The 19,188-nt window shown below is 33.9% G+C and overlaps 1 protein-coding gene across 1 annotated transcript in view; it reads left to right on the top strand.

Annotated features, from left to right (window-relative positions):
* ARHGEF12 (Rho guanine nucleotide exchange factor 12) overlaps positions 1-19,188 on the top strand; it is an 81,194-nt gene that overhangs the window by 17,919 nt on the left and 44,087 nt on the right. The window contains exons 7-14 of the mRNA XM_025044264.1: positions 1,109-1,287; positions 2,924-3,001; positions 3,188-3,307; positions 4,789-4,929; positions 8,497-8,571; positions 10,814-10,906; positions 12,533-12,643; positions 12,934-13,032. Coding sequence (XP_024900032.1) covers positions 1,109-1,287; positions 2,924-3,001; positions 3,188-3,307; positions 4,789-4,929; positions 8,497-8,571; positions 10,814-10,906; positions 12,533-12,643; positions 12,934-13,032 — 896 coding nt within the window. The remainder of the gene's footprint in view (positions 1-1,108; positions 1,288-2,923; positions 3,002-3,187; positions 3,308-4,788; positions 4,930-8,496; positions 8,572-10,813; positions 10,907-12,532; positions 12,644-12,933; positions 13,033-19,188) is intronic.

Below are 19,188 nucleotides of genomic sequence, written 5' to 3'. Positions count from 1 at the left end.
AATATCCAAAACAGATAGAAATTTGAAATGGCTAAAGCCTGTGTTCTATACTTGTAATAGAGCTTCCTTGTATTCTACTCCTTAATGCATATTCTAGACATAACAAAAGTGATTTCAAATCAAAGCAGTTTAAAAACAGAAAAGAAGAGAAGAAGTAGGAAGCTATTTTAGGCAACCTCATATTTAAGTAAATAAGATATAATAGATGACTTTCTGAGAAATAACCTTAAAAAGGGTATATACTTAAAATCCCCCCAAATCATAGCATTTGCGACCATTAAGTATAAAAAGAAAAAAGTTTTTAGAACCTCAAACATTGTGAAATGGGTTAAATTGGGGAAAAAGTGTGAAATACATTTAAAAGTGTAAAATACACTTAAAGTTCTAAGAGAAAGATTTTTTGTCATTTACAAGTCAGTTACTGAAAGAAATTCTTTATTTGGAAAGTGCCATTTCTTCTTGATGCTAAATAAATAATGAATGTCTTTTGTTAAGTCTTTCTGTTTATGGTTAATTTTGCTTTCTATAGTTTTTTTTCCCCCATAATATATCTAGTGAATTTCTGTCTTTTCCATATTTTTAAAATTAAAACTCACTATTTAATTATTGTGGTTTTTTCCCTTGGTTTTTATGGGATATATTTTGTCAAATTTATTTTGCAAAGTTAATTTAAAATTGCATTTTTATATTCCAGAAAATTAAACTCTGCCTAATTAATATCATCTTAAATATGATTTTTCAAATTTGCATTTAAGAAATTAATTAAACATAGCCATTAGCAGATGGTTGATATTAACTCACTCTTCTCTAATTAAAAAAAAATAGGAGTTATAAATTTTATTTACTTTTAAATAATATCTGATCTTATGAGTAGTAATTTGCTATCTAAAAATAGCTTTGTTGTTTTAGATCTTAAGAGGAGTTATAAAAGAGAAAAAAACAGATTGGATTCTTTTTATGTGGAGAAATGGTTAGCAGATGATGAAACTCACATGAAATTGGATCTTCTAGACCTGTCAAAGACTAAGTGGTGAAATGCTATAAAAAAATCTTTTTTACAATGTTAATTTTCTTTTCTTTCCTCTTTCTTCCATCTCTCCACCCCAAGCTGGTTCCTATGTAGCTCTCACTGTTCAGGGACGCCCACCTGGGTCGCCCCAGATTCCACTTGCCGATTCTGAAATAGACCCATCAGTCACTGGACATATGTCTCCCATCATGACATCCCCTCAATCACCTGGAGCATCTGGGAATATGGAGAGGATTACTAGTCCCGTGCTTATGGGGGTAAGAGTGGGAAAATTTCTTTATAAATGTTCACTTGCATAATGCCTTTGCTTTATGTTGAGAGTTTTGCAGTATTGAGCTGATAAACAAATTTAAGTCCAAGATTCTGGAAAATAACCTTATTTTAATAATTACATAATACATTTGGCCCTTGAACAGCATGGGTTTGAACTGCACTAGTCCACTTATACATGATTTTTTTTTCAACAGATATGTACTGTATTACTGTAAATGTATTTTCTATTCCTTATGATTTTCTTAATACTTTCTTTTTTTAGCTTACTTTATTATAAGAATACAGTATATAACACATATAACATACAAAATATGTGTTAATCGACTGTTTCTGTTATCAATAAGACTTCTAGTCACAGTAGCTAAGTTTTTGAAGAGTCAGAAGTTATATGCAGATTTTCAACTGTGTTAGGAGAGTTGGCACATTATTCAAGGGTCATATGTAATTTAGAATGATTACTGAGTTCTGAGATAGCAAATTTAATTCAGCAGACATTAAACACCTACTACATACAAAACAATTTGCCACTCATGAAAATATAATTAATGTATGGTATGTTCAAGGTCCTTAGTTATCTTAAATATACACTTTAAGAGGAAAAAGGGTTTTTGTTCGTTTGTTTGTTTTGTGTTGTTTATTGTTGAGTCTCTAGTGCCTGAAAAAAGTGCCTAGTATTTGGCATATGGTAGATGGTTAATTAACCTTTGTTGTTTGAGATTGAATCAAGAGTATACAGGTAATTATAATACAGAGGCAGAATGTGACATGTGCAAAAAAATATTAAATTCTATAAAGATTCAGAGGAGAAAGAAAGCACATCCAGTTGTGTGATAAGGAAGGACTTCATGGAAAGATATTATTTGAATTGAGACTTGAAAAACTGATAACATTTAAGTGGTGGCAGTGGAAAAGGAGGAAACCTAGACAGAGGAAGTAGAGGTGAAGAGTCAAAAAAGCACCCAGTATTTATTTATTTTTTTAACATCAAGTATTTTTGAGATGTAACCAGGACTCTTGTTTGTCTGGTGCTTGTGAAGGATTTATGTAGTAGGAGATAAGCTTGAAAAAAGTAAGGCTTTTTATTTTGAAAAATCACAATTCCCAGCTAATTTATATAGGCAGTAAGATCCATTAAAAAATTTTTTGAGCAAGAGAGTGATGCGGTTATAACAAGACTTTAAGAAGACTAATTTGATAAAATAAAGAGTTGTAAAACAAAGAGAAATGGCAGAAGATGAATTAGGGAGCTGTGTTAATATTTCAGATAGAAAGTACTAGGAATTTGAGTCATGCATGGGGATTGATAGTAAAGATCCAAAGAAGGAAAAATATAAAATGTCATTTTTATACTTAAGACAGCTTCATTTCTCCAACTAATATCAATATTTAATGTTTTGTTGAACCTAGTTTAATAAGAGTGAAAAAGGCTGAAATTTCCTGGTAATCTTTTATCGTTAAGTGTCACTTCTCAATGTCTGTCCTCATAACTGCTGGAAAACAGGTATTAAAAATTGGAGCTGGAGCATAACGTTATATGTCTTGTTTTTGCTACTTATTTTAGATTCACTTTCCCTGTATTGGTTGTTTGTTTGTTTGTTTGTTTGTTTTATCTTTTTCTAGGAGGAAAACAACGTGGTTCATAACCAGAAAGTAGAAATTCTGAGAAAAATGTTACAGAAAGAACAGGAACGGCTACAGGTACTAAGTTATAAAAGGGCTGTTCATAGGTCAGTCAAAATGTGAGTGGACCTAGTTGAATTGGTTTTATCATAATCACAGTCAATCTATATTGTAATCAGTACCATTACCTATTTGATTAATAATGGACTTTTTCTCTACTTTCCTGACATAAGTAATTCTCAAAATATTTTTATAACTTTTTAGTTATTGCAGGAAGATTACAATCGAGCACCTGCACAAAAATTGCTAAAAGAGATCCAAGAGGCCAAGAAACACATTCCTCAGCTACAGGAGCAGCTATCCAAAGCCACAGGCTCTGCTCAGGTAGCATCACTATTAAAAGTGCTACTCAGCTTTTTGCAGGAACATATTCTTCTGAGAATTTGTCAGAGAATGTTGCAGTTGCCTTTTTAAAGTTGTTTTTTCTAGCGTAGCCCAACAGAACGTCCTGTGTTCAATGTTCTAGAAATAATAATTAAAAGAAATGTGGGCTTCTGATAATTTGCTTCTTCATGATGTAATGTTTCATTATTTTAAAATGAAATTTGTGCTTTTGCTTTGATGTGATGAATTACTAAAATGTATTTGGATGCATCTCTTTATATTTTTGAGGTTGATTTTGCTATTGTGAAACAGAATGTCAGTCATGTTTTTAAATAGGAATATATGATTTTACAAATAGACAGGCATTGTGCTAAGTACATAGACAAGCATTTTTTTATTCAGTCTGCACACTGAGATTAGATACTACTGTTATTTCCCCCCATTATACATATACATTTAGAGAAAGTCAGATTGATTAAATAACTTGTCTGAGATCATGTAGCTCAAAAGCAGTGGAATTGAAATTTAAGCCCAGTGTGATGAATTCAAAGCACATTCACATTCTTAATGACTATATTTTTATTGAAATTTTAAAATAGATTTCAACAGAATTTGTTCCATAGGTATAAATATGGAGATGATTGTTTCATTAGATAAAAATAACTCAGGATTTATATATCATGCAGATTTATATTCTGTACTATTCAGATTTGGGATATGGAAAGTTCCTTTTATTTCATCTTAAAACAAAATGGATTAATCGCCTTTACCATTTAAAATGAGTAAAAGCTGTTGATTTGCTGTTTTTCCTCAGTTAGGTCTATAAGTGAAAGCCGGATTTATAGATCTAAAAGGATTTTTTGAGATCATCTAGTCTAATCTGCTCGTTTTAAAGTTAAAAAATCATGCAGTGGTTGTGAAAACTAGGTCCTAAACTGGTTAAATGACTCATACAAGGTCACACAGTTTTAAGGTCTCTTACCAGTTTAGTGTACTTTCTGTTACACATTATTTTTTCATTACTTTGAGTGATGAAGTTTTGAGTATTGTGCCTCAGTAATGTTGACAGGTTTATGGTATTGTTATTACTTAGCAAAGAACATTCTTTCTGTTTGAATAGTAAAAATGTGGTTTCTGATCTAAAAGCTTATAATAATTTATATTAGTTATAGTGTAATAATCTTTACAAATGGGCAAGAAATATAAATGATATAATTTAACAAACTATCTTTATGCTCTATGTGGAAGTTTGAACTTTTTCTCTTTACTAAACTGTCTTTAAGGTCATTGCCATTATAGAACCACAAAATTTGCGGTTATGTTTTTTAACTTTTAGAGCTTTAAGCATTCTTGATCACATCAAACTGGCCAACTTTTAGCAGTCTCCCATTAGACTGTAGTGCAACTATATTTCTTTATGCAGCCAATAATGAAAAGTTTTTATTTTAAATGTGTTCGCGTGTGTGTTTAATCTGTTTTAGGATGGAGCTGTAGTTACATCCTCCAAGCCTTTAGGTGACACGCTAACAGTCAGTGAGGTAGAAGCAGATCCTGGTGATGGACTAGGCAGAATTGACTATAGCAGTGGAGATGCTTCTTGGCCCAGTAGTGACAATGCAGATGTAAGTGTTCTATATCTTTATCTTCTTGTATTCTTATTTACTTGAATTAGAGGTGTTCTCTTATTACTTACTTTTTATCACTGCCATCTTTAATGTAGCAATTTGATATGCAGAGGTTCTGGACACTGTTGATGTGAGCTTTTAATTCCAGAGTTTACTTTTTCCCTTGGACACCCATTGCCAAATATTTCCTTTGAAGAGATGGAATTTCTCAGCAAGCATCTTGTTTGCAGGTAGAGAAGTTAATAATGGCAGTGCTTTATACTGAATCAAGAGGCCAATTGTTGATATCTTTAAGAACCTGTCAATATTCCATTTGTGGTCAGAGTGACTCAGTCCTGAATCATGGGGCACTTTGCCATTACAAAGAGGAAAAGAGTTAGTCCTGTTAGGTAGACTTAACCCAGAAATTGCCAGATGAACATGGATATTTGTTAAAAGATAAGAAAATATTTTAAGTTGAATATGATGTAGCTTCCTAGTCGTATGAATACTTGAAAGCCAGGTTCACTGTTACTCAGCAGTGCTTTGTAAGTAATATGCAGTAATAGGAATAATGACTTTAAAATAGATCACCCTTTTTAAAAGTGATGAGGAAAGTAGTCAAAATCAATGTTTTTAAACTGGTTCATGAAATCAATTTAGCGGGTTGGGACCAGGATTAAAAAAAAAAAAAAAGGAAATAAGAGTGCTTTAGATATGGAAACAGTGTTACTTCTTATGACTTTTGTTGTATGCACATTTATGTGTGAGTGTGTGTGTGTGTGTGCGCGCGCGCGCGCACACATATGCTGATTAACAATGTAAAATTTCTCTTTTATTAAAGGTTGTGGTAAATAAAAAATGGAAAACTACTGGCCCAAGCCATCTTTCAAGCCACCTTTTGAGGCTTAGACCCAATGACTCAGCTCTTTATGCAAGGACAATTTGAGGATCTATTTATTTATTTATTTTTAAAAGATGGTTTTAGGAGTCTTATGATTGGGTAGGCCAAAAGTTTTAATGAAAAATTCAATTTTGACTCAAGCAAAAATTTATAGTAGCTAACATTTATTGGGCTATACCATGTGCTATAATAAGTGTTTTATATTCCTTATCTTAGTTCATTCTCAAAACAGTCATGTGAAATAGTCTCATACCTTTCCAAATAAAAAAGCGAGGCCAAATGGAGTTAACCAATTTGCCAAACTTACCCAGGTGGTATGTGATCTATCTCTGCCTAGCTATAAAGTACCAGTACTCTAAATGTAAGCAAAGGCACTGAGATATAAAAAATTGCATAACATTTTGGGAGAGCAGTGAAAATTTTACTGGTGTATTAGGGTTATGAATGAAATGGCTAGAGTTTTTCTTAGAAACGAAGTCTTGAGTCCAGATTATAAAGGGCTTCAACTTGTTCTTGCAGTACTGCTTTGGGGAATCCATCTCATATTCTCTTTTTTATTTTAGTGCTACTTCTCTCTGTTTTCATGGCTTGTTTCTACCATTAAGTGGAAAGTGTCTGAGAACATCGGGACTGCCTTATTTACCTTTATGTCTCCAAAGCCTGGGCAGATTGTAGGAATTTAGAACAAGTGATCCAAATGAAAAATTTGGATTTTATCTTGTATATAAAGGAATATTACAATAAAAGCTGTGTCTTAGATATAGAACTTTATAAAATACAGAGTGAATTGGCAAGAGTAGAAACAGGCATTCCAGTGAATTAAGACCGTTTGATACATAATCAGTGTTTATTAAGTACTTGAATGAACAACAGTGAATGATTAATGAGTTTCAGCTTTATTTTGCATTGCAAAAGAGAGGCACAATCAGAAACATGTCAGTGTGGAAAAAGAAGTAGAATAAAGAGACTAGGAGATTTGTAAGAAGACTGCTTGGCTTAGTAGGAACTTAACAAATGTGTGGTGAATTGCTAATAGTTACCATTTATTGAATACCTGCTTTGTGTCAGCAGTTGTACCGAATGCTTTGTAGATACTCTTTTTAACTCTCATAATAATCTTCGAGAAGCAATATCACCATTTGATAGATGAGGAAACTGAGACCAAATAAATAAATGGATATTGTGGAAATCCAGGTGAGAGGTGAGGTATTGATTGCATAAAGAGAGATGATATATTTACTGAACACAATACAAACTAGCTTAATTCCTACATGTGTCTATTTGAAGCTAAAATGTGCTTCTTTTAGTTGATGGATTTCCATGTTTGTTTCAGTTGTATTATATTAAGATTGTAGGAACCAATCAGTGTTTTTATCTTTTGAATCAGTGCTTTTAATTTTTGTATATGTGACCCTAAGTTTGTGTAAGGTGATGTCAGCATGATTTCTTCATTATAAAGTTTTCCATTAAGTTCTTATGCCTGCTGTTGATCAAAATGCCTGCATCCATTATTTAATTAGTTGTTTCAAAATGATGATATAGTTTTGTCATTTTTTCTGTATCAGATGGAATTACTTTATGAAGAATAATTTCCCTTACTAGTTTGTAGATTATACTAAAATATAGCTTATACAGGAAAGGTGGGACAAATGCTTGATTCTTTTCTTTTATGTATGTTTTCAGAAGAGGTCGTACTCTAACAAGTCCAAAGGTTACCATTGTGACCTTACATGCATGCACGCATGTGTATGATATTTTGAATTCATAGATTCTGACGTTCTTGCTTATTGTGCTTTGGTTTGTTGCAATCATTATTTTTGATGCTTAAATTTTCCCTTTTTTTTTGGCCAGTGGCCTCCTTAGATTTTCTTTTGACGTGATTCCCCAGTATTTTTCTAGATTTGTCTTTTATATCTCTTGTTCAAGACCCAAAGTTACCCATTTCTCTAAAGCGGAGCTTATTTTTGAAACTACTGTTAGTTCTTTCTTGTGGTTTCTGGGTATATGAATAAATAGCATGTATTCTATTTATTGGCATTCACACAAAAACCCCTTTTGCCTCATTTTCAGTTGCTCTGAAGAATGCTCCCATTGCTTTGGGGTATTCCTCATCCCCCAGCATTGAAATTCTGTGTATCATATTGTTTGTGTTTTATATTAGCTCATTGCAAATATACCATTTTTTTAAATAAAAAAATTTTATTAAAATCTATCAGTTTCACATGAGGTAGCAACAGAAAATTAAAAGCTTAATTTTATTCATGTAAATAGGCCAAAGTGCTTTTAATTTGGATAGAATAGTTTGGGACAAAGGGGTTAGAAAAGATGGATAAAAATAATATTTTATTTTTTTTGGCATAATGAGTTTGAGATATGTAACATATCTAGAGTTAATTGGTAGAAATTAGCCTTCGGGCTTGGAGATGAAGTAGAACTATTCTATTGGTTCTATATTGTTTTAGCAATAAAAAACTAAAAGACTAAGAAAATAAATGATTTGCCAAAGTCAGGAAAAATGTAGCAGAGCCAGGTATTATATGAAAGATATTTAGTAGTTTCAAATACATATATGAAATTCAGAACGTTATTCTTCCATAGAGATAAGGACTGTTTTTTCTTATCTCCTTTTGGCAGACCTATTGAAAGGAATGGAATATCTTTTTTTTTTTTTTTTTTAATAGAGTCCCAAGAGTGGCCTGAAAGAGAGGATTTCTCTAGAAGAAAACACAGAGAAAAATGAAGTAATTCAGGATACTGTGAGTATGAAATCCATTAAACGATAGTGCTTTTTTAATATCTAAGTGACAGATATCTGCTATTTGTATATTCTTTTTTTTTTTTTGAGAGAAAGCTTAAACTTTAAAGGAACTTAATAAATTTTTGATAAATTGAGTTACTCCATAGTTAGTATTATTAGGTGGTTTGTTGTCTTTTTATTATAGTAAAATATACATAACATAAAATTTACCATTTATTTTAAAGTATACAGTTCGTTGAAATTAACTTACATTCACCTTGTACAGTCATCATAACATTTATCTATAGAACTTTTTCATCTTCCCTCAACTGAAACTTGGTGCTTATTAAACACTAACTCTCCATTATTATCTCCCTGAGCCTCTGACAACCATCATTCTACTTTGTCTTTATGAATTTGACTACTCTGAGAACCTCATTTAAGTAGAGTCATACGATATTTATCCTTTTGTGACCAGACTATTTCATTTAGCATGTCTTTCAGGTTCATCCATGTTGTAGCATGTATAAGAATTTTTTTCCTTTTTAAGGCCAAATAATAATTCATTGGATATATATACCACATTTTGTTTATCCATTCATTTGTCAGTGAACACTTGGCTTGTTTCTATCTTTTGGCTATTGTGAATAAATGCTACTATGAACATGACTGTGCAAATATTTGTTTAAGTTCTTTCAATTCTTTTTGGCATATACTCAGAAGCAGAAATGTCAGGTCATGCATATTTTTAATTGAATACTTTTCACATTCTGATTTTATTTTTTGATTAGACTTGTATGAAGTTTTATAGTAAAAGACTTAACATATTGCGACACATTGACTAATAGCAACGTAAGGACCGTTGAAAAATCAGAAATCTAATCAGCTATAAAATTAAGAGTTGTCTACTACTCAAAACAAATTTCTATTGTTTCACCTGATTTTTTCTTAAGTAATTACAGTCTTGAGGTTTAAAACACAAGTAGTAAAAAGGGCCGAATTAATTTTAGAAGATGCAAATACATAGCGTTGGGATACACTTAAGGAGGAAAAACTACAGCTATATATTATTTACTCAATTTATAACTTGTTGGGTCTATGTACATAATTTTAACTTTAGCTACTTTGCAGATGACTCCCAAATCATTATAGCCCCACTCCCTTTGCTTAGCTACAGATCCCACATGTTCAACTGCTGTTAGAATTAAGCCAAACTCATTCTTTTCTATTTATTCCAAAATTTTTATTTATTTTAGTACTATATGGTCTTTGGTATTAGTGTTTGTGAACTTCAAACATCTCGTATTTTTTACATTCTACATTAATGCCTCTATATTGCGTTTTCTATGCTAAATATAACGTTGTAAATGAGTTGACATCTGTTAACATGGAGTGAGATCTGCCAACCCGTTTATTTTTATAATTTTGTTTTCTTTCTATAGCAGTGTCTTGTGTGATTGATTACTTTAATTTTTTATTTTTTAAATTTTTTTCATTTTGCCAGTGATCAGCAACCACGAGTGAATTTGTTTCTCAGGACATTTGGCAGTGTTTGGAAACATTTTTGATTTTCATGACTGGAGGGCTGCTACTGGCATCTGGTAGAGGGCAAGGATGCTGCTAAATACCTTACAATGCACAGGACAGCTCCCACAACAACGAATTATCTAGCCCAAAATATCAACAGTGCCAGGGTTGAAAAACCCTGCGTTATGCACTTATGAAATATAATTAAAAATGAAAATATGGGGTTCATTGACAGCCTTCAGCTCTGTGACATTAATAGAAATCTTTATATTAACCTCTCTGCTAACTTTGTCTTATCATTTCTACTCTTATTTGTCCTTTGTCCTGTGGTCTTCACTCACTTTTTAAAATCTAACTTTAAAAATTTAAACTTTGTAAGCCAACTTTCTTTCTGTAACAAGGTCTAGATATATATATAATAATAGATGAAATACATTTATTATATGAGAGTGATTAGAATCAGATAACCAAGAGTATGGTAACCAAAGGGTATTTACTACTTTTGAAGGGAATGTCTCCCCCCAACCCAAAAATACTGTTGTGGTTTTTTTTTGGGAAAGTGATTCATGGCCTTGAAAATTTGAGAACCATTTCTTTAAAAATAAAGTACATAAAAAAATAAAAGAAATCCCTCCCGTTCAATGAACCATGTCTTCTTAATGGTTTGACTTTATTCTTTCTCTGAATTCGATGACCAGATAATTTTTCTGTTTCTTTTCTCTAAATATTACCAGGACACTCAACCACTTATCGGGAGTCCCTCAACCCGTATAGCACCTCATATTATTGGAGCAGAGGATGATGATTTTGGTACTGAACATGAACAGGTGACAGTGTTTTTTCTGAAAAACATCATTAATTTTATGAGATGTTTGTTGCAAAAATGAACACTTCCTGGAGATTGTCATTGTATTTTTAAGAATCCGAAGCTAAATATTAGAATTAAGATAACTTGGTTAATTGCATGGGTTAATTGCTTACTTTGGCTTTAACCTATAGAAATTACTTTTTAATTTATTAAAAACTAGTAAGAGGTCATTGATTTATACCTAAGTACTTTATTTTGGGAGAGGGCGGTTTCGTTGTAAAGGTTTTTTTTTTTTTTTAAATTCCAAATTCCAGTTGTTTGTTGATGGTATATAGGAATATGATTGGCTTGATTCATGTCCTTGGTCTTGCTAATAAATTCACATGCTACTTCTAGGAGCTTTTTAAAATAACTTTCTGGGATTTTCTACATAGACAACCATCATGTTTATGAGTAGAGGCAATTTTTATTTTCTTATTTTCAATCTATTTATCTTTTATTTCTTATTATCTTTATTGCACTGATTAGGACTTCCAGTATGAGGTTGAATTGGAGTGGTGAGAGTGGTGAGACAGGACATCTTTGCCTTATTTCTGATTTCAGGGAGAAAGCATTCAGTCTTTTATTGTAAAGTATGATGTTAGCTGTTGGTTTTTTGTAGATAACTTTTATTATAGATTAAGGATGTTTCCTTCTATTCCTGGTTTGCTGAGAGTTTTTATTATGAATAGATGTTGAATTTTGTTGAATAATTGAGATGCTTATATGGTTTTTTTTGACCTGGACTCCTAATATGGTAAATTAATTTGATTGATATTAGCATGTTGAGCCAGCATTACATTCCGGCGATAAACCCTAATTGGTCATAATGTATTTTCCTTTATATATATTGCCAGATTCAATTTGCTATTATTTTGCTGAGGATTTTTGTATCTGTTTTTATAGGGGATATTGGTATGTAGTTGTTTTGTTTTGTTTTTGTAATTTCTTTGTCTGGTTTTGATAGTTGGGTAATGCTGGCCTCCTAGAATAAGTTAAGAAGTGTTACCTCCTCTTGTATTTTCTGAAAGAGATTATATAGATTTGGTATTGTTCGTTTAGATTAACTTTATTCTTATTTTATTTAAATGAAAAATTATATGAAAATTGTGATTCTGGGTTACCTAAGTTTAACTATTACTGTTTTCTGTTTACAGTGTAATTGGGGAATATGCAAGTATTCTAGGAAGTATCTTATTTAAAATCGTACAACTCCATTTCCTACCACCATTTCTGTAATTAGCCAAAAATAAAAGGAAAACAGCTATTTGATTAGGATAAGACCTTCCATTACATTTTTAGAAGTGTTGTTAGGTAGTTGTTTACAAATTGATTTTTAGACATCTCAGCTCCTTAATAATTATCTTTTAAGCTTGCATCCTCCCAAAATGGTCTTTCTTCCAGCCTATCCCCAAAAGATTATTAATTTTCAGAGGAAGAGATTCCATAGCCTATGTTGCTAAGAAATTCTAGTGAAATTTTTAAATTTTTGAATTTTTTTAGGGTAGATCAAAGTGTAATTTGGATAGTTGTGTTTAATTGAGCTTACATTTCATTTTGCATTTGTATGCTGGAGTTATTGATGTATAATAATTTCTTTTTCTAGATCAATGGACAGTGCAGCTGTTTTCAGAGCATTGAACTGCTAAAATCTCGCCCTGCTCACTTGGCGGTTTTCTTACACCATGTAGTTTCACAATTTGACCCTGCAACATTGGTAATATATTTACAGTTTAGCCAATTCAGAGTTTTTATATTGATTCATAAAACATAAAACTTTTCACTTCTGTAAGATAAATAGACTTCTTTCAGTTTTTTAAACATATAAGGATAGATATGATACTTAAAATGTTATTAGTTTGTTTTTTAAAGACTTTGTTTTATTGTAATAACTGCATTGTTTATAGTGACCTACCTGTTCCAAACATTCCTACTGTATGAGAATCTAACAGATTACATTTTTCAAGATTTCTCACTTTTTCTTTTTCATTTTTTTCTCTACTACAGCTCTGTTATCTCTATTCAGACCTTTATAAACAGACCAATTCCAAGGAGACTCGTCGCATCTTCCTTGAGTTTCATCAGTTCTTCTTGGAGCGATCTGCAGTAAGTTACCAAGTTAATTAAAATCTTTGTGCTAGTACATTGAATTTTTGGCGTCCTTCCAGTCTTCCCTCTTGTGATTTTGGACTTTATTGTGCTTTGCAACATCTGTATTATATATCTCAATTATTGATTTCTCTTGACTGTTATTTTTTATTATTTCTAAATTAGTTGTAAGCATATGAATTCTCACAGTAAGTTTTAAGGGATATGTATGTGTATTTGGGTTTATACATGTGTATAATTAGGATGAGGGAGTTAAACAAGAACATAAATGATACACATTTATATATTAGGATCCAAAGGACAATACTTGCATAATTGAACTCTGGTTGGCCTCTTTTGAAGTTTGGAGGTACATGTTTAACTAAATACAGGTAGAAAAATATCTTATTCACATAAATGATAATGTTTTATTTTGCCAAGAGAAATCTTAAGGTTATTTAAACTAAGAGTTTTATTATTAGCCTTGCTATAGGGTAAATAAGATTTATTAGCCCTTAATACTTCCTGGATACTGCATGTCCCTAATCCTTTCATATTTTTAATCTTTTTTTTTTAATTGAAATTATTGGGACATACCAAAATTAAAATGAAAATACAGAGCAACCAGCACTCATTGTTGCCTGAGCTTTGGCTGAACAGAACCCCTACAGCTAAGGACAAAAATAAAAGGTCACCTCAAACCAGTAGGAAAGGCCACCTCAAACCGATAGGAAAGGCGGAGGCACAAAATAGCCTGGTCTCACAACCACATGTGGCAGTCGAGAATCAAGAGGGTTACCTTGATGCAAATCCCCCCTCTCCCACCTGAAGAGTGAGGGGTCCTAGCCCCATGCTGGGCTTTGCAGCCCAGGGTTCCAGTGCCAGGAAGAGAAGTCACCACAACCTTTGACTGTGAAAACCAGTGGAGATTATGGCTGAGTGAGACAGAAGGCTGCGGGAGTTTCAGGCATTCCTCTAAAAGGGCCCATGCCTGGACTTACACACTGAAAGACTCACTCTCTCTGAGCTTCAACGTGGGGGCAGCTACTTGATGAGCACCAGGGACAGACAGGGAGATACCGAGTCATCGTGCTTCAGGGCAAGGGCTGGAAGGGCGACTTTCTCCCAGACAGAAGTGCAGGAAGTATACATTGTTCCTCTGTTGAGCCCACTTCCTTCCCAGTCGATGGGTGCAGGTGTCACCATATCTGAGTCTCCATCAATCTGGATAACACAGATTGATCCACCAAGGTAATTCCTTGAGACTCTACCTATCCCAACTTATGGGCCCACCCAAGCCGCTTCCATTGTTTTATCCATACAAATGGTCTGTCTTGGCTCTTGCTCTGGAGTTTCCTAAAATACCTCAAAGGCTTACAAAACCCAAAGAAGCAGCATCTGGCATCATGACCTGTACCTCTTGCTGAGCAGCACCAAGCCCCACACCAGAGGCAACTGGCCTAGGTTTCTGGCTTGATCTCTCAAGGCACCTATAAGCCCAGCACAATGGCAGCTATCTGTGGATTATTTAGTGACTCTTGCCATGTGGTTTCAGGCAGGGAACAGGCTGTGCTGAACTCATCCTGCAGCTAGACCCCTCCCAGGACCATACCACTGGGCTCACAGGACACCTACTACATAAAGCCATTCTACTAAGACCAAGAGACTTAGGAGCTCTACCTAATACATAGAAACAGGCACAGAGAAGCAGCCAAAATGGAGAGACAAAGGAGCATGTCACACATGAAAGAACAGAACAAGCTCCAGGAAAAGAGTTCACCAAAATGGAGACAAACAATCAACCAGATGCAGAGGTAAAAACACCAGTTATAAGGATGTTCAATGAAATAGGTATAAGGATGCTTAAAGAACTTAAGAGAAGAGTAGATGAACTCAGTGAGAACTTTAACAAAGAGATAGAAAACATAAAAAGAAACCAACTGGAAATGAAGGATATAATATCTGAGATGAAGAGTACATTAGAGAGAATCAACAGATTGGATGAAGCAGATGATATAATCACCAGTGTAGAGGATGGGGTAGCAGAGGACACCCCATCAGAACATCAACAAGAAAAAAGAATACAAAAAAAATGAAGATAATTTAAGGAGCCTCTGGAACAACATTAAGCATAACAACATTCACATCATAGGGGTGCCAGAAGGAGAAGAGAGAGCAAGGAATTGAGAGACTATTTTAAGAAATAATGACTGAAAACTCCCCTAGCCTGGTGAAGGATATAGACAAATGACCCCAAGAAATTAAGAGAGCCTCAAACAAGATGAACCCAAAGAGGCCCACACCAAGACACATCATAATTAAAATGCCAAAGGGTAAATTCAAAGAAATAATGTTAAAAGCAGCAAGAGAAAATCAATTAGTTATCTATAAAGGAGCTCCCATAAGACTGTCATGCAGTATCTCAACAGAAACTTTGCAGGCCTGAAGGGCTTGGTACACAATATTCAAAGTGATGAAATCCCAGAACCAAATTACTCTACCCAGCAAAGCTAGTATTTAGGATTAAAGGAGAGAGAAAGAGCTTCCCAGATAAGAAAAAGCTAAAAGAGTGCATCACCACCAGTATTATAGAAAATATTGGAAGAACTTCTTTAAGAAGAAGAAAAAATATGTATCAAAAATATGAATAAAGAGGTTTTTTTTGGAGAAACATGAGGAGTGATAGCCATCCCTACATCCCTCCCCTTGAAACAACAATAAACTGAACATCTAAAACTGAACAAAAAACACCCAGACTGCACACCGGCACGTCTGGGAGTGGGATCTGCGCTAAAGAGCTACTACAGGTCAGAACCCTGGGTGTCTGGTGGTGGATTGGGAGAAAGAACAAAGCCGTGCTCGCAGCCCGAGCTCCTTGTAAGAGGTGGAGGAGGGTAGAAGGTGCGGCGAGTCCCTAAACAGCCCTGCCTGGGAGAGCTGTGAGCTCCATGTGGCTGGTGGCAGGGCCCAATCATCGAGGCAGAAAGCAGAGAAGCAGGGATGGCAGAGAAAAAACAGTTGATTTTTACTGGCCACGGTTGCAAAACCAAGGCTGAGCTACAGGCCCTGTTCGACAACCCAGAGGGCCTGTCCCCCCATACCCTCTGAGAATGAATATTGCGGAACCCCAGGGGAATCTCAGCAAACGCTACCAAAACTGTTGCTAACATTGACAGGGACTGAGACTGAGGGTAGCGAGTGTGATTAAATATTTACAAGAAAATAAAGGCATTATATAAAGACATTATTAAGGATTTATATAAAGCAAGGATCAAAGAGGCTTACACGCCAACTACTGGAAACCAAAAGAAAAGTGCCTTCTTTGCAGCAGGCTAAAGAGAGACCTTTATATAATAGAATTTCTTTCTGGAAAAAACAGGATTCATTTCCATTAATGCCCAGGCAGAGAAATAGTCCATTAAACATCATGAACAACCAAGGTGGCAAGGCATCTCAGGAAGAAAGAGAAATATCTCCAGAAAATAAGCTTACAGACATAGAAATATGCAACTTAAATGAGAGAATTCAGGATGGTACTTCAGAAAAAACTAAGCGAGTTCCGAAACAAGTCATATCAACAATTTCAGGAATTGAAAAAACAATTGGATGAGCAGAGCAAGGAGATTGAAACCCTCAAAAAGAACCAAATAGAACTTCTGGAGATGAAGAACACAGTAAAAGAGATAACAGAATGAAATAGCAAGCTTGGAAAATAGAGTAGACCAAATGGGGGAAAAAATAAGTGATATCAAAGACAGAAATATATAAATAATTCAGAAGGAAGAGAGAGACTAAAGAATTAAAAATAATGAAAGACAAATACAAGAACTAGCTGACGCCATCAGGAAAGGAAAGATAAGAATAATGGGTATTCCAGGAGGAGAGAGAAAAAGCAGGGATCAGAGAGCATTTTCAGACAAATAGTTGATGAGAATTTCCCAAATCTAAGAAATGAGCTGGAGCTTGGAATTCAAGAAGTCAACAGAACACCCAGTTAGCTTAACCCAGAAAAGCCTTCACCAAGACACATTGCATTAAAATTATCAAAAATCATTGACAAAGACAGAATTCTCAGGACGGCCAGGGAAAAGAAGATGGTAACTTATAAAGGAAAACCCATTAGATTATTATCAGACTTCTCAGTATAAACCTTAAAAGCCAGAAAGGAGTGGAATCAAATATTCAGACTATTAAGTGAAAGGAAATACCAGCCAAGAATAATGTATCCAGGTAAGCTCTCCTTTAGATATGAAGGAGAAATCAAGACCTTTTCAGACATATAAAAATTGAGGGAATTCTCCATTAGGAGGCCTGAACTGCAGGAAATACTGAAAGAGATCAGCTTACCTAAAATAAAATGACAAAAACAAACAAACAAACAAAACATAATTAGGAGTAAAGTGACTATCAGGCAAATAGAAGCAGAGGAGTGCAACCCTTACTAGGAACAGGGCATTATAAGCTTAAATAATAAGAAGAGAATTTCTACAGCAAGATAGTAATGAATGTTCAGCAAACATAGGGACAAATTGAGATAACAATGACTGAAAAGGAGAGGATTCGAAGATCCAAATTTGTAAAGGGGAGTGGAGATAAAGCACATGCAGAAGAAAATGGACAACTGTATATATATGTATAACTATCCTTTACATATTCATAATGGTAACCAAACACCAAAGACTCAGAACTGAAGTATGTAACATAAAACAAGAAGAACCAGAGGGAAAACCCGCAAAAGCCAGCCAAAAAAATGAATACAGAAACACTGAGCTATCAGAAAGCAAAGATAAAATGGCTATAATGAGACCTCATATTTCAGTAATCACCCTAAACGTAAATGGACTGAACTCACCAATCAAAAGGCACAGAGTTGCAGAATTGATCAAAAAACAAAACCCAACCATATGCTACCTCCAGGAGACACATCTCACCTCCAAAGACAAATATAGACTCAAAGCGAAAGGGTGGAAAATGATACTTCAAGCAAATGACATTCAGAGAAAAGCAAGAGTAGTGGAACTAATATCAGACGAAATAGACTTCAGACTAAAAAAGGTAAAGAAAGATACTGAGGGACACTTCATAAATAATGAAAGGAGTCATGCACCAAGAAGACATAACATTTATTAATATCTATGCTCCCATTCATAGGAACCCTGAAATACTAACAGAATTAAAGAGAGAAACAGACCAAAAGATTATCGTAATAGAGGACCTGAATACCCCACTGTTGGATATGGACAGGTCATCCACACAGAAAGTCAATAAGGAAATAACATCCTTAAATGACACATTAGAGCACCTGGACATAATTGACATTTACAGAGCCTTCCATCCCAAAACAGCTGCTTATACATTCTTCTCCAGTGCACATGGAATAGTCTCAAGGATTGACCATGTGCTGGGACACAGCGATAGCCTCAACAAATATAAGATGGTTGAAATCATACGAACCATTTTCTCTGATCATAATGCTTTGAAACTAGAAATCATCTTCAAAAAGAAAGCAGTAAGAACCACAAATACATGGAGATTAAAGAACATGCTACTGAAGAATAAGTGGGTCAGAGAAGAAATAAGAGATCAAGAGATACATAGAAACGAATGATAATGATAGTACAACATAACAAAACTTTTCGGACACGGCAAAAGCGGACATAAGAGGAAAGTTCATATCATTGCAGGCCTATCTTCAAAAACAAGAATGAACCCAAATAACCTAATGCTTCGTCTTTAAAAACTAGAAAAGGAAGAACAAATGAAGCCTAAAGCCAGCAGAAGGAAAGAAATAATCAAAATTAAAGCAGATATAAATGAAATTGAAAACAAACAAACAAAAAAACAATAGAAAAAAAATAAATGTAACAAAGGGCTGGTTCTTTGAGAAGCTTTATAAAATTGACAAATCCCTGGCTAGACTCACTAAAGAAAAAAGAAAAAGGACACAAACAAAATCAGGGAAGAAAGAGGGGAAATTATGACAGACACAGCAAAAAAGGATTATACAAAAATATTATGAAAAAGTAAATAACACCAAATTTAATAACCTAGAAGAGATAGACAATTTCTTGGAAATATATAACCTTCCCTGACTGAATCAAGAAGAACTGGAAAATCTAAATAGACTGAACAGCAGTATGGAAATTGAAACAATCATCAAAAAAGTACCACAAA

The sequence above is a fragment of the Pteropus alecto genome, unplaced genomic scaffold (assembly GCF_000325575.1).
Source record: "Pteropus alecto unplaced genomic scaffold, ASM32557v1 scaffold483, whole genome shotgun sequence".
In the NCBI taxonomy this organism is placed as follows: domain Eukaryota; kingdom Metazoa; phylum Chordata; class Mammalia; order Chiroptera; family Pteropodidae; genus Pteropus; species Pteropus alecto.
This window is presented reverse-complemented; position numbering and strand designations above follow the sequence as displayed.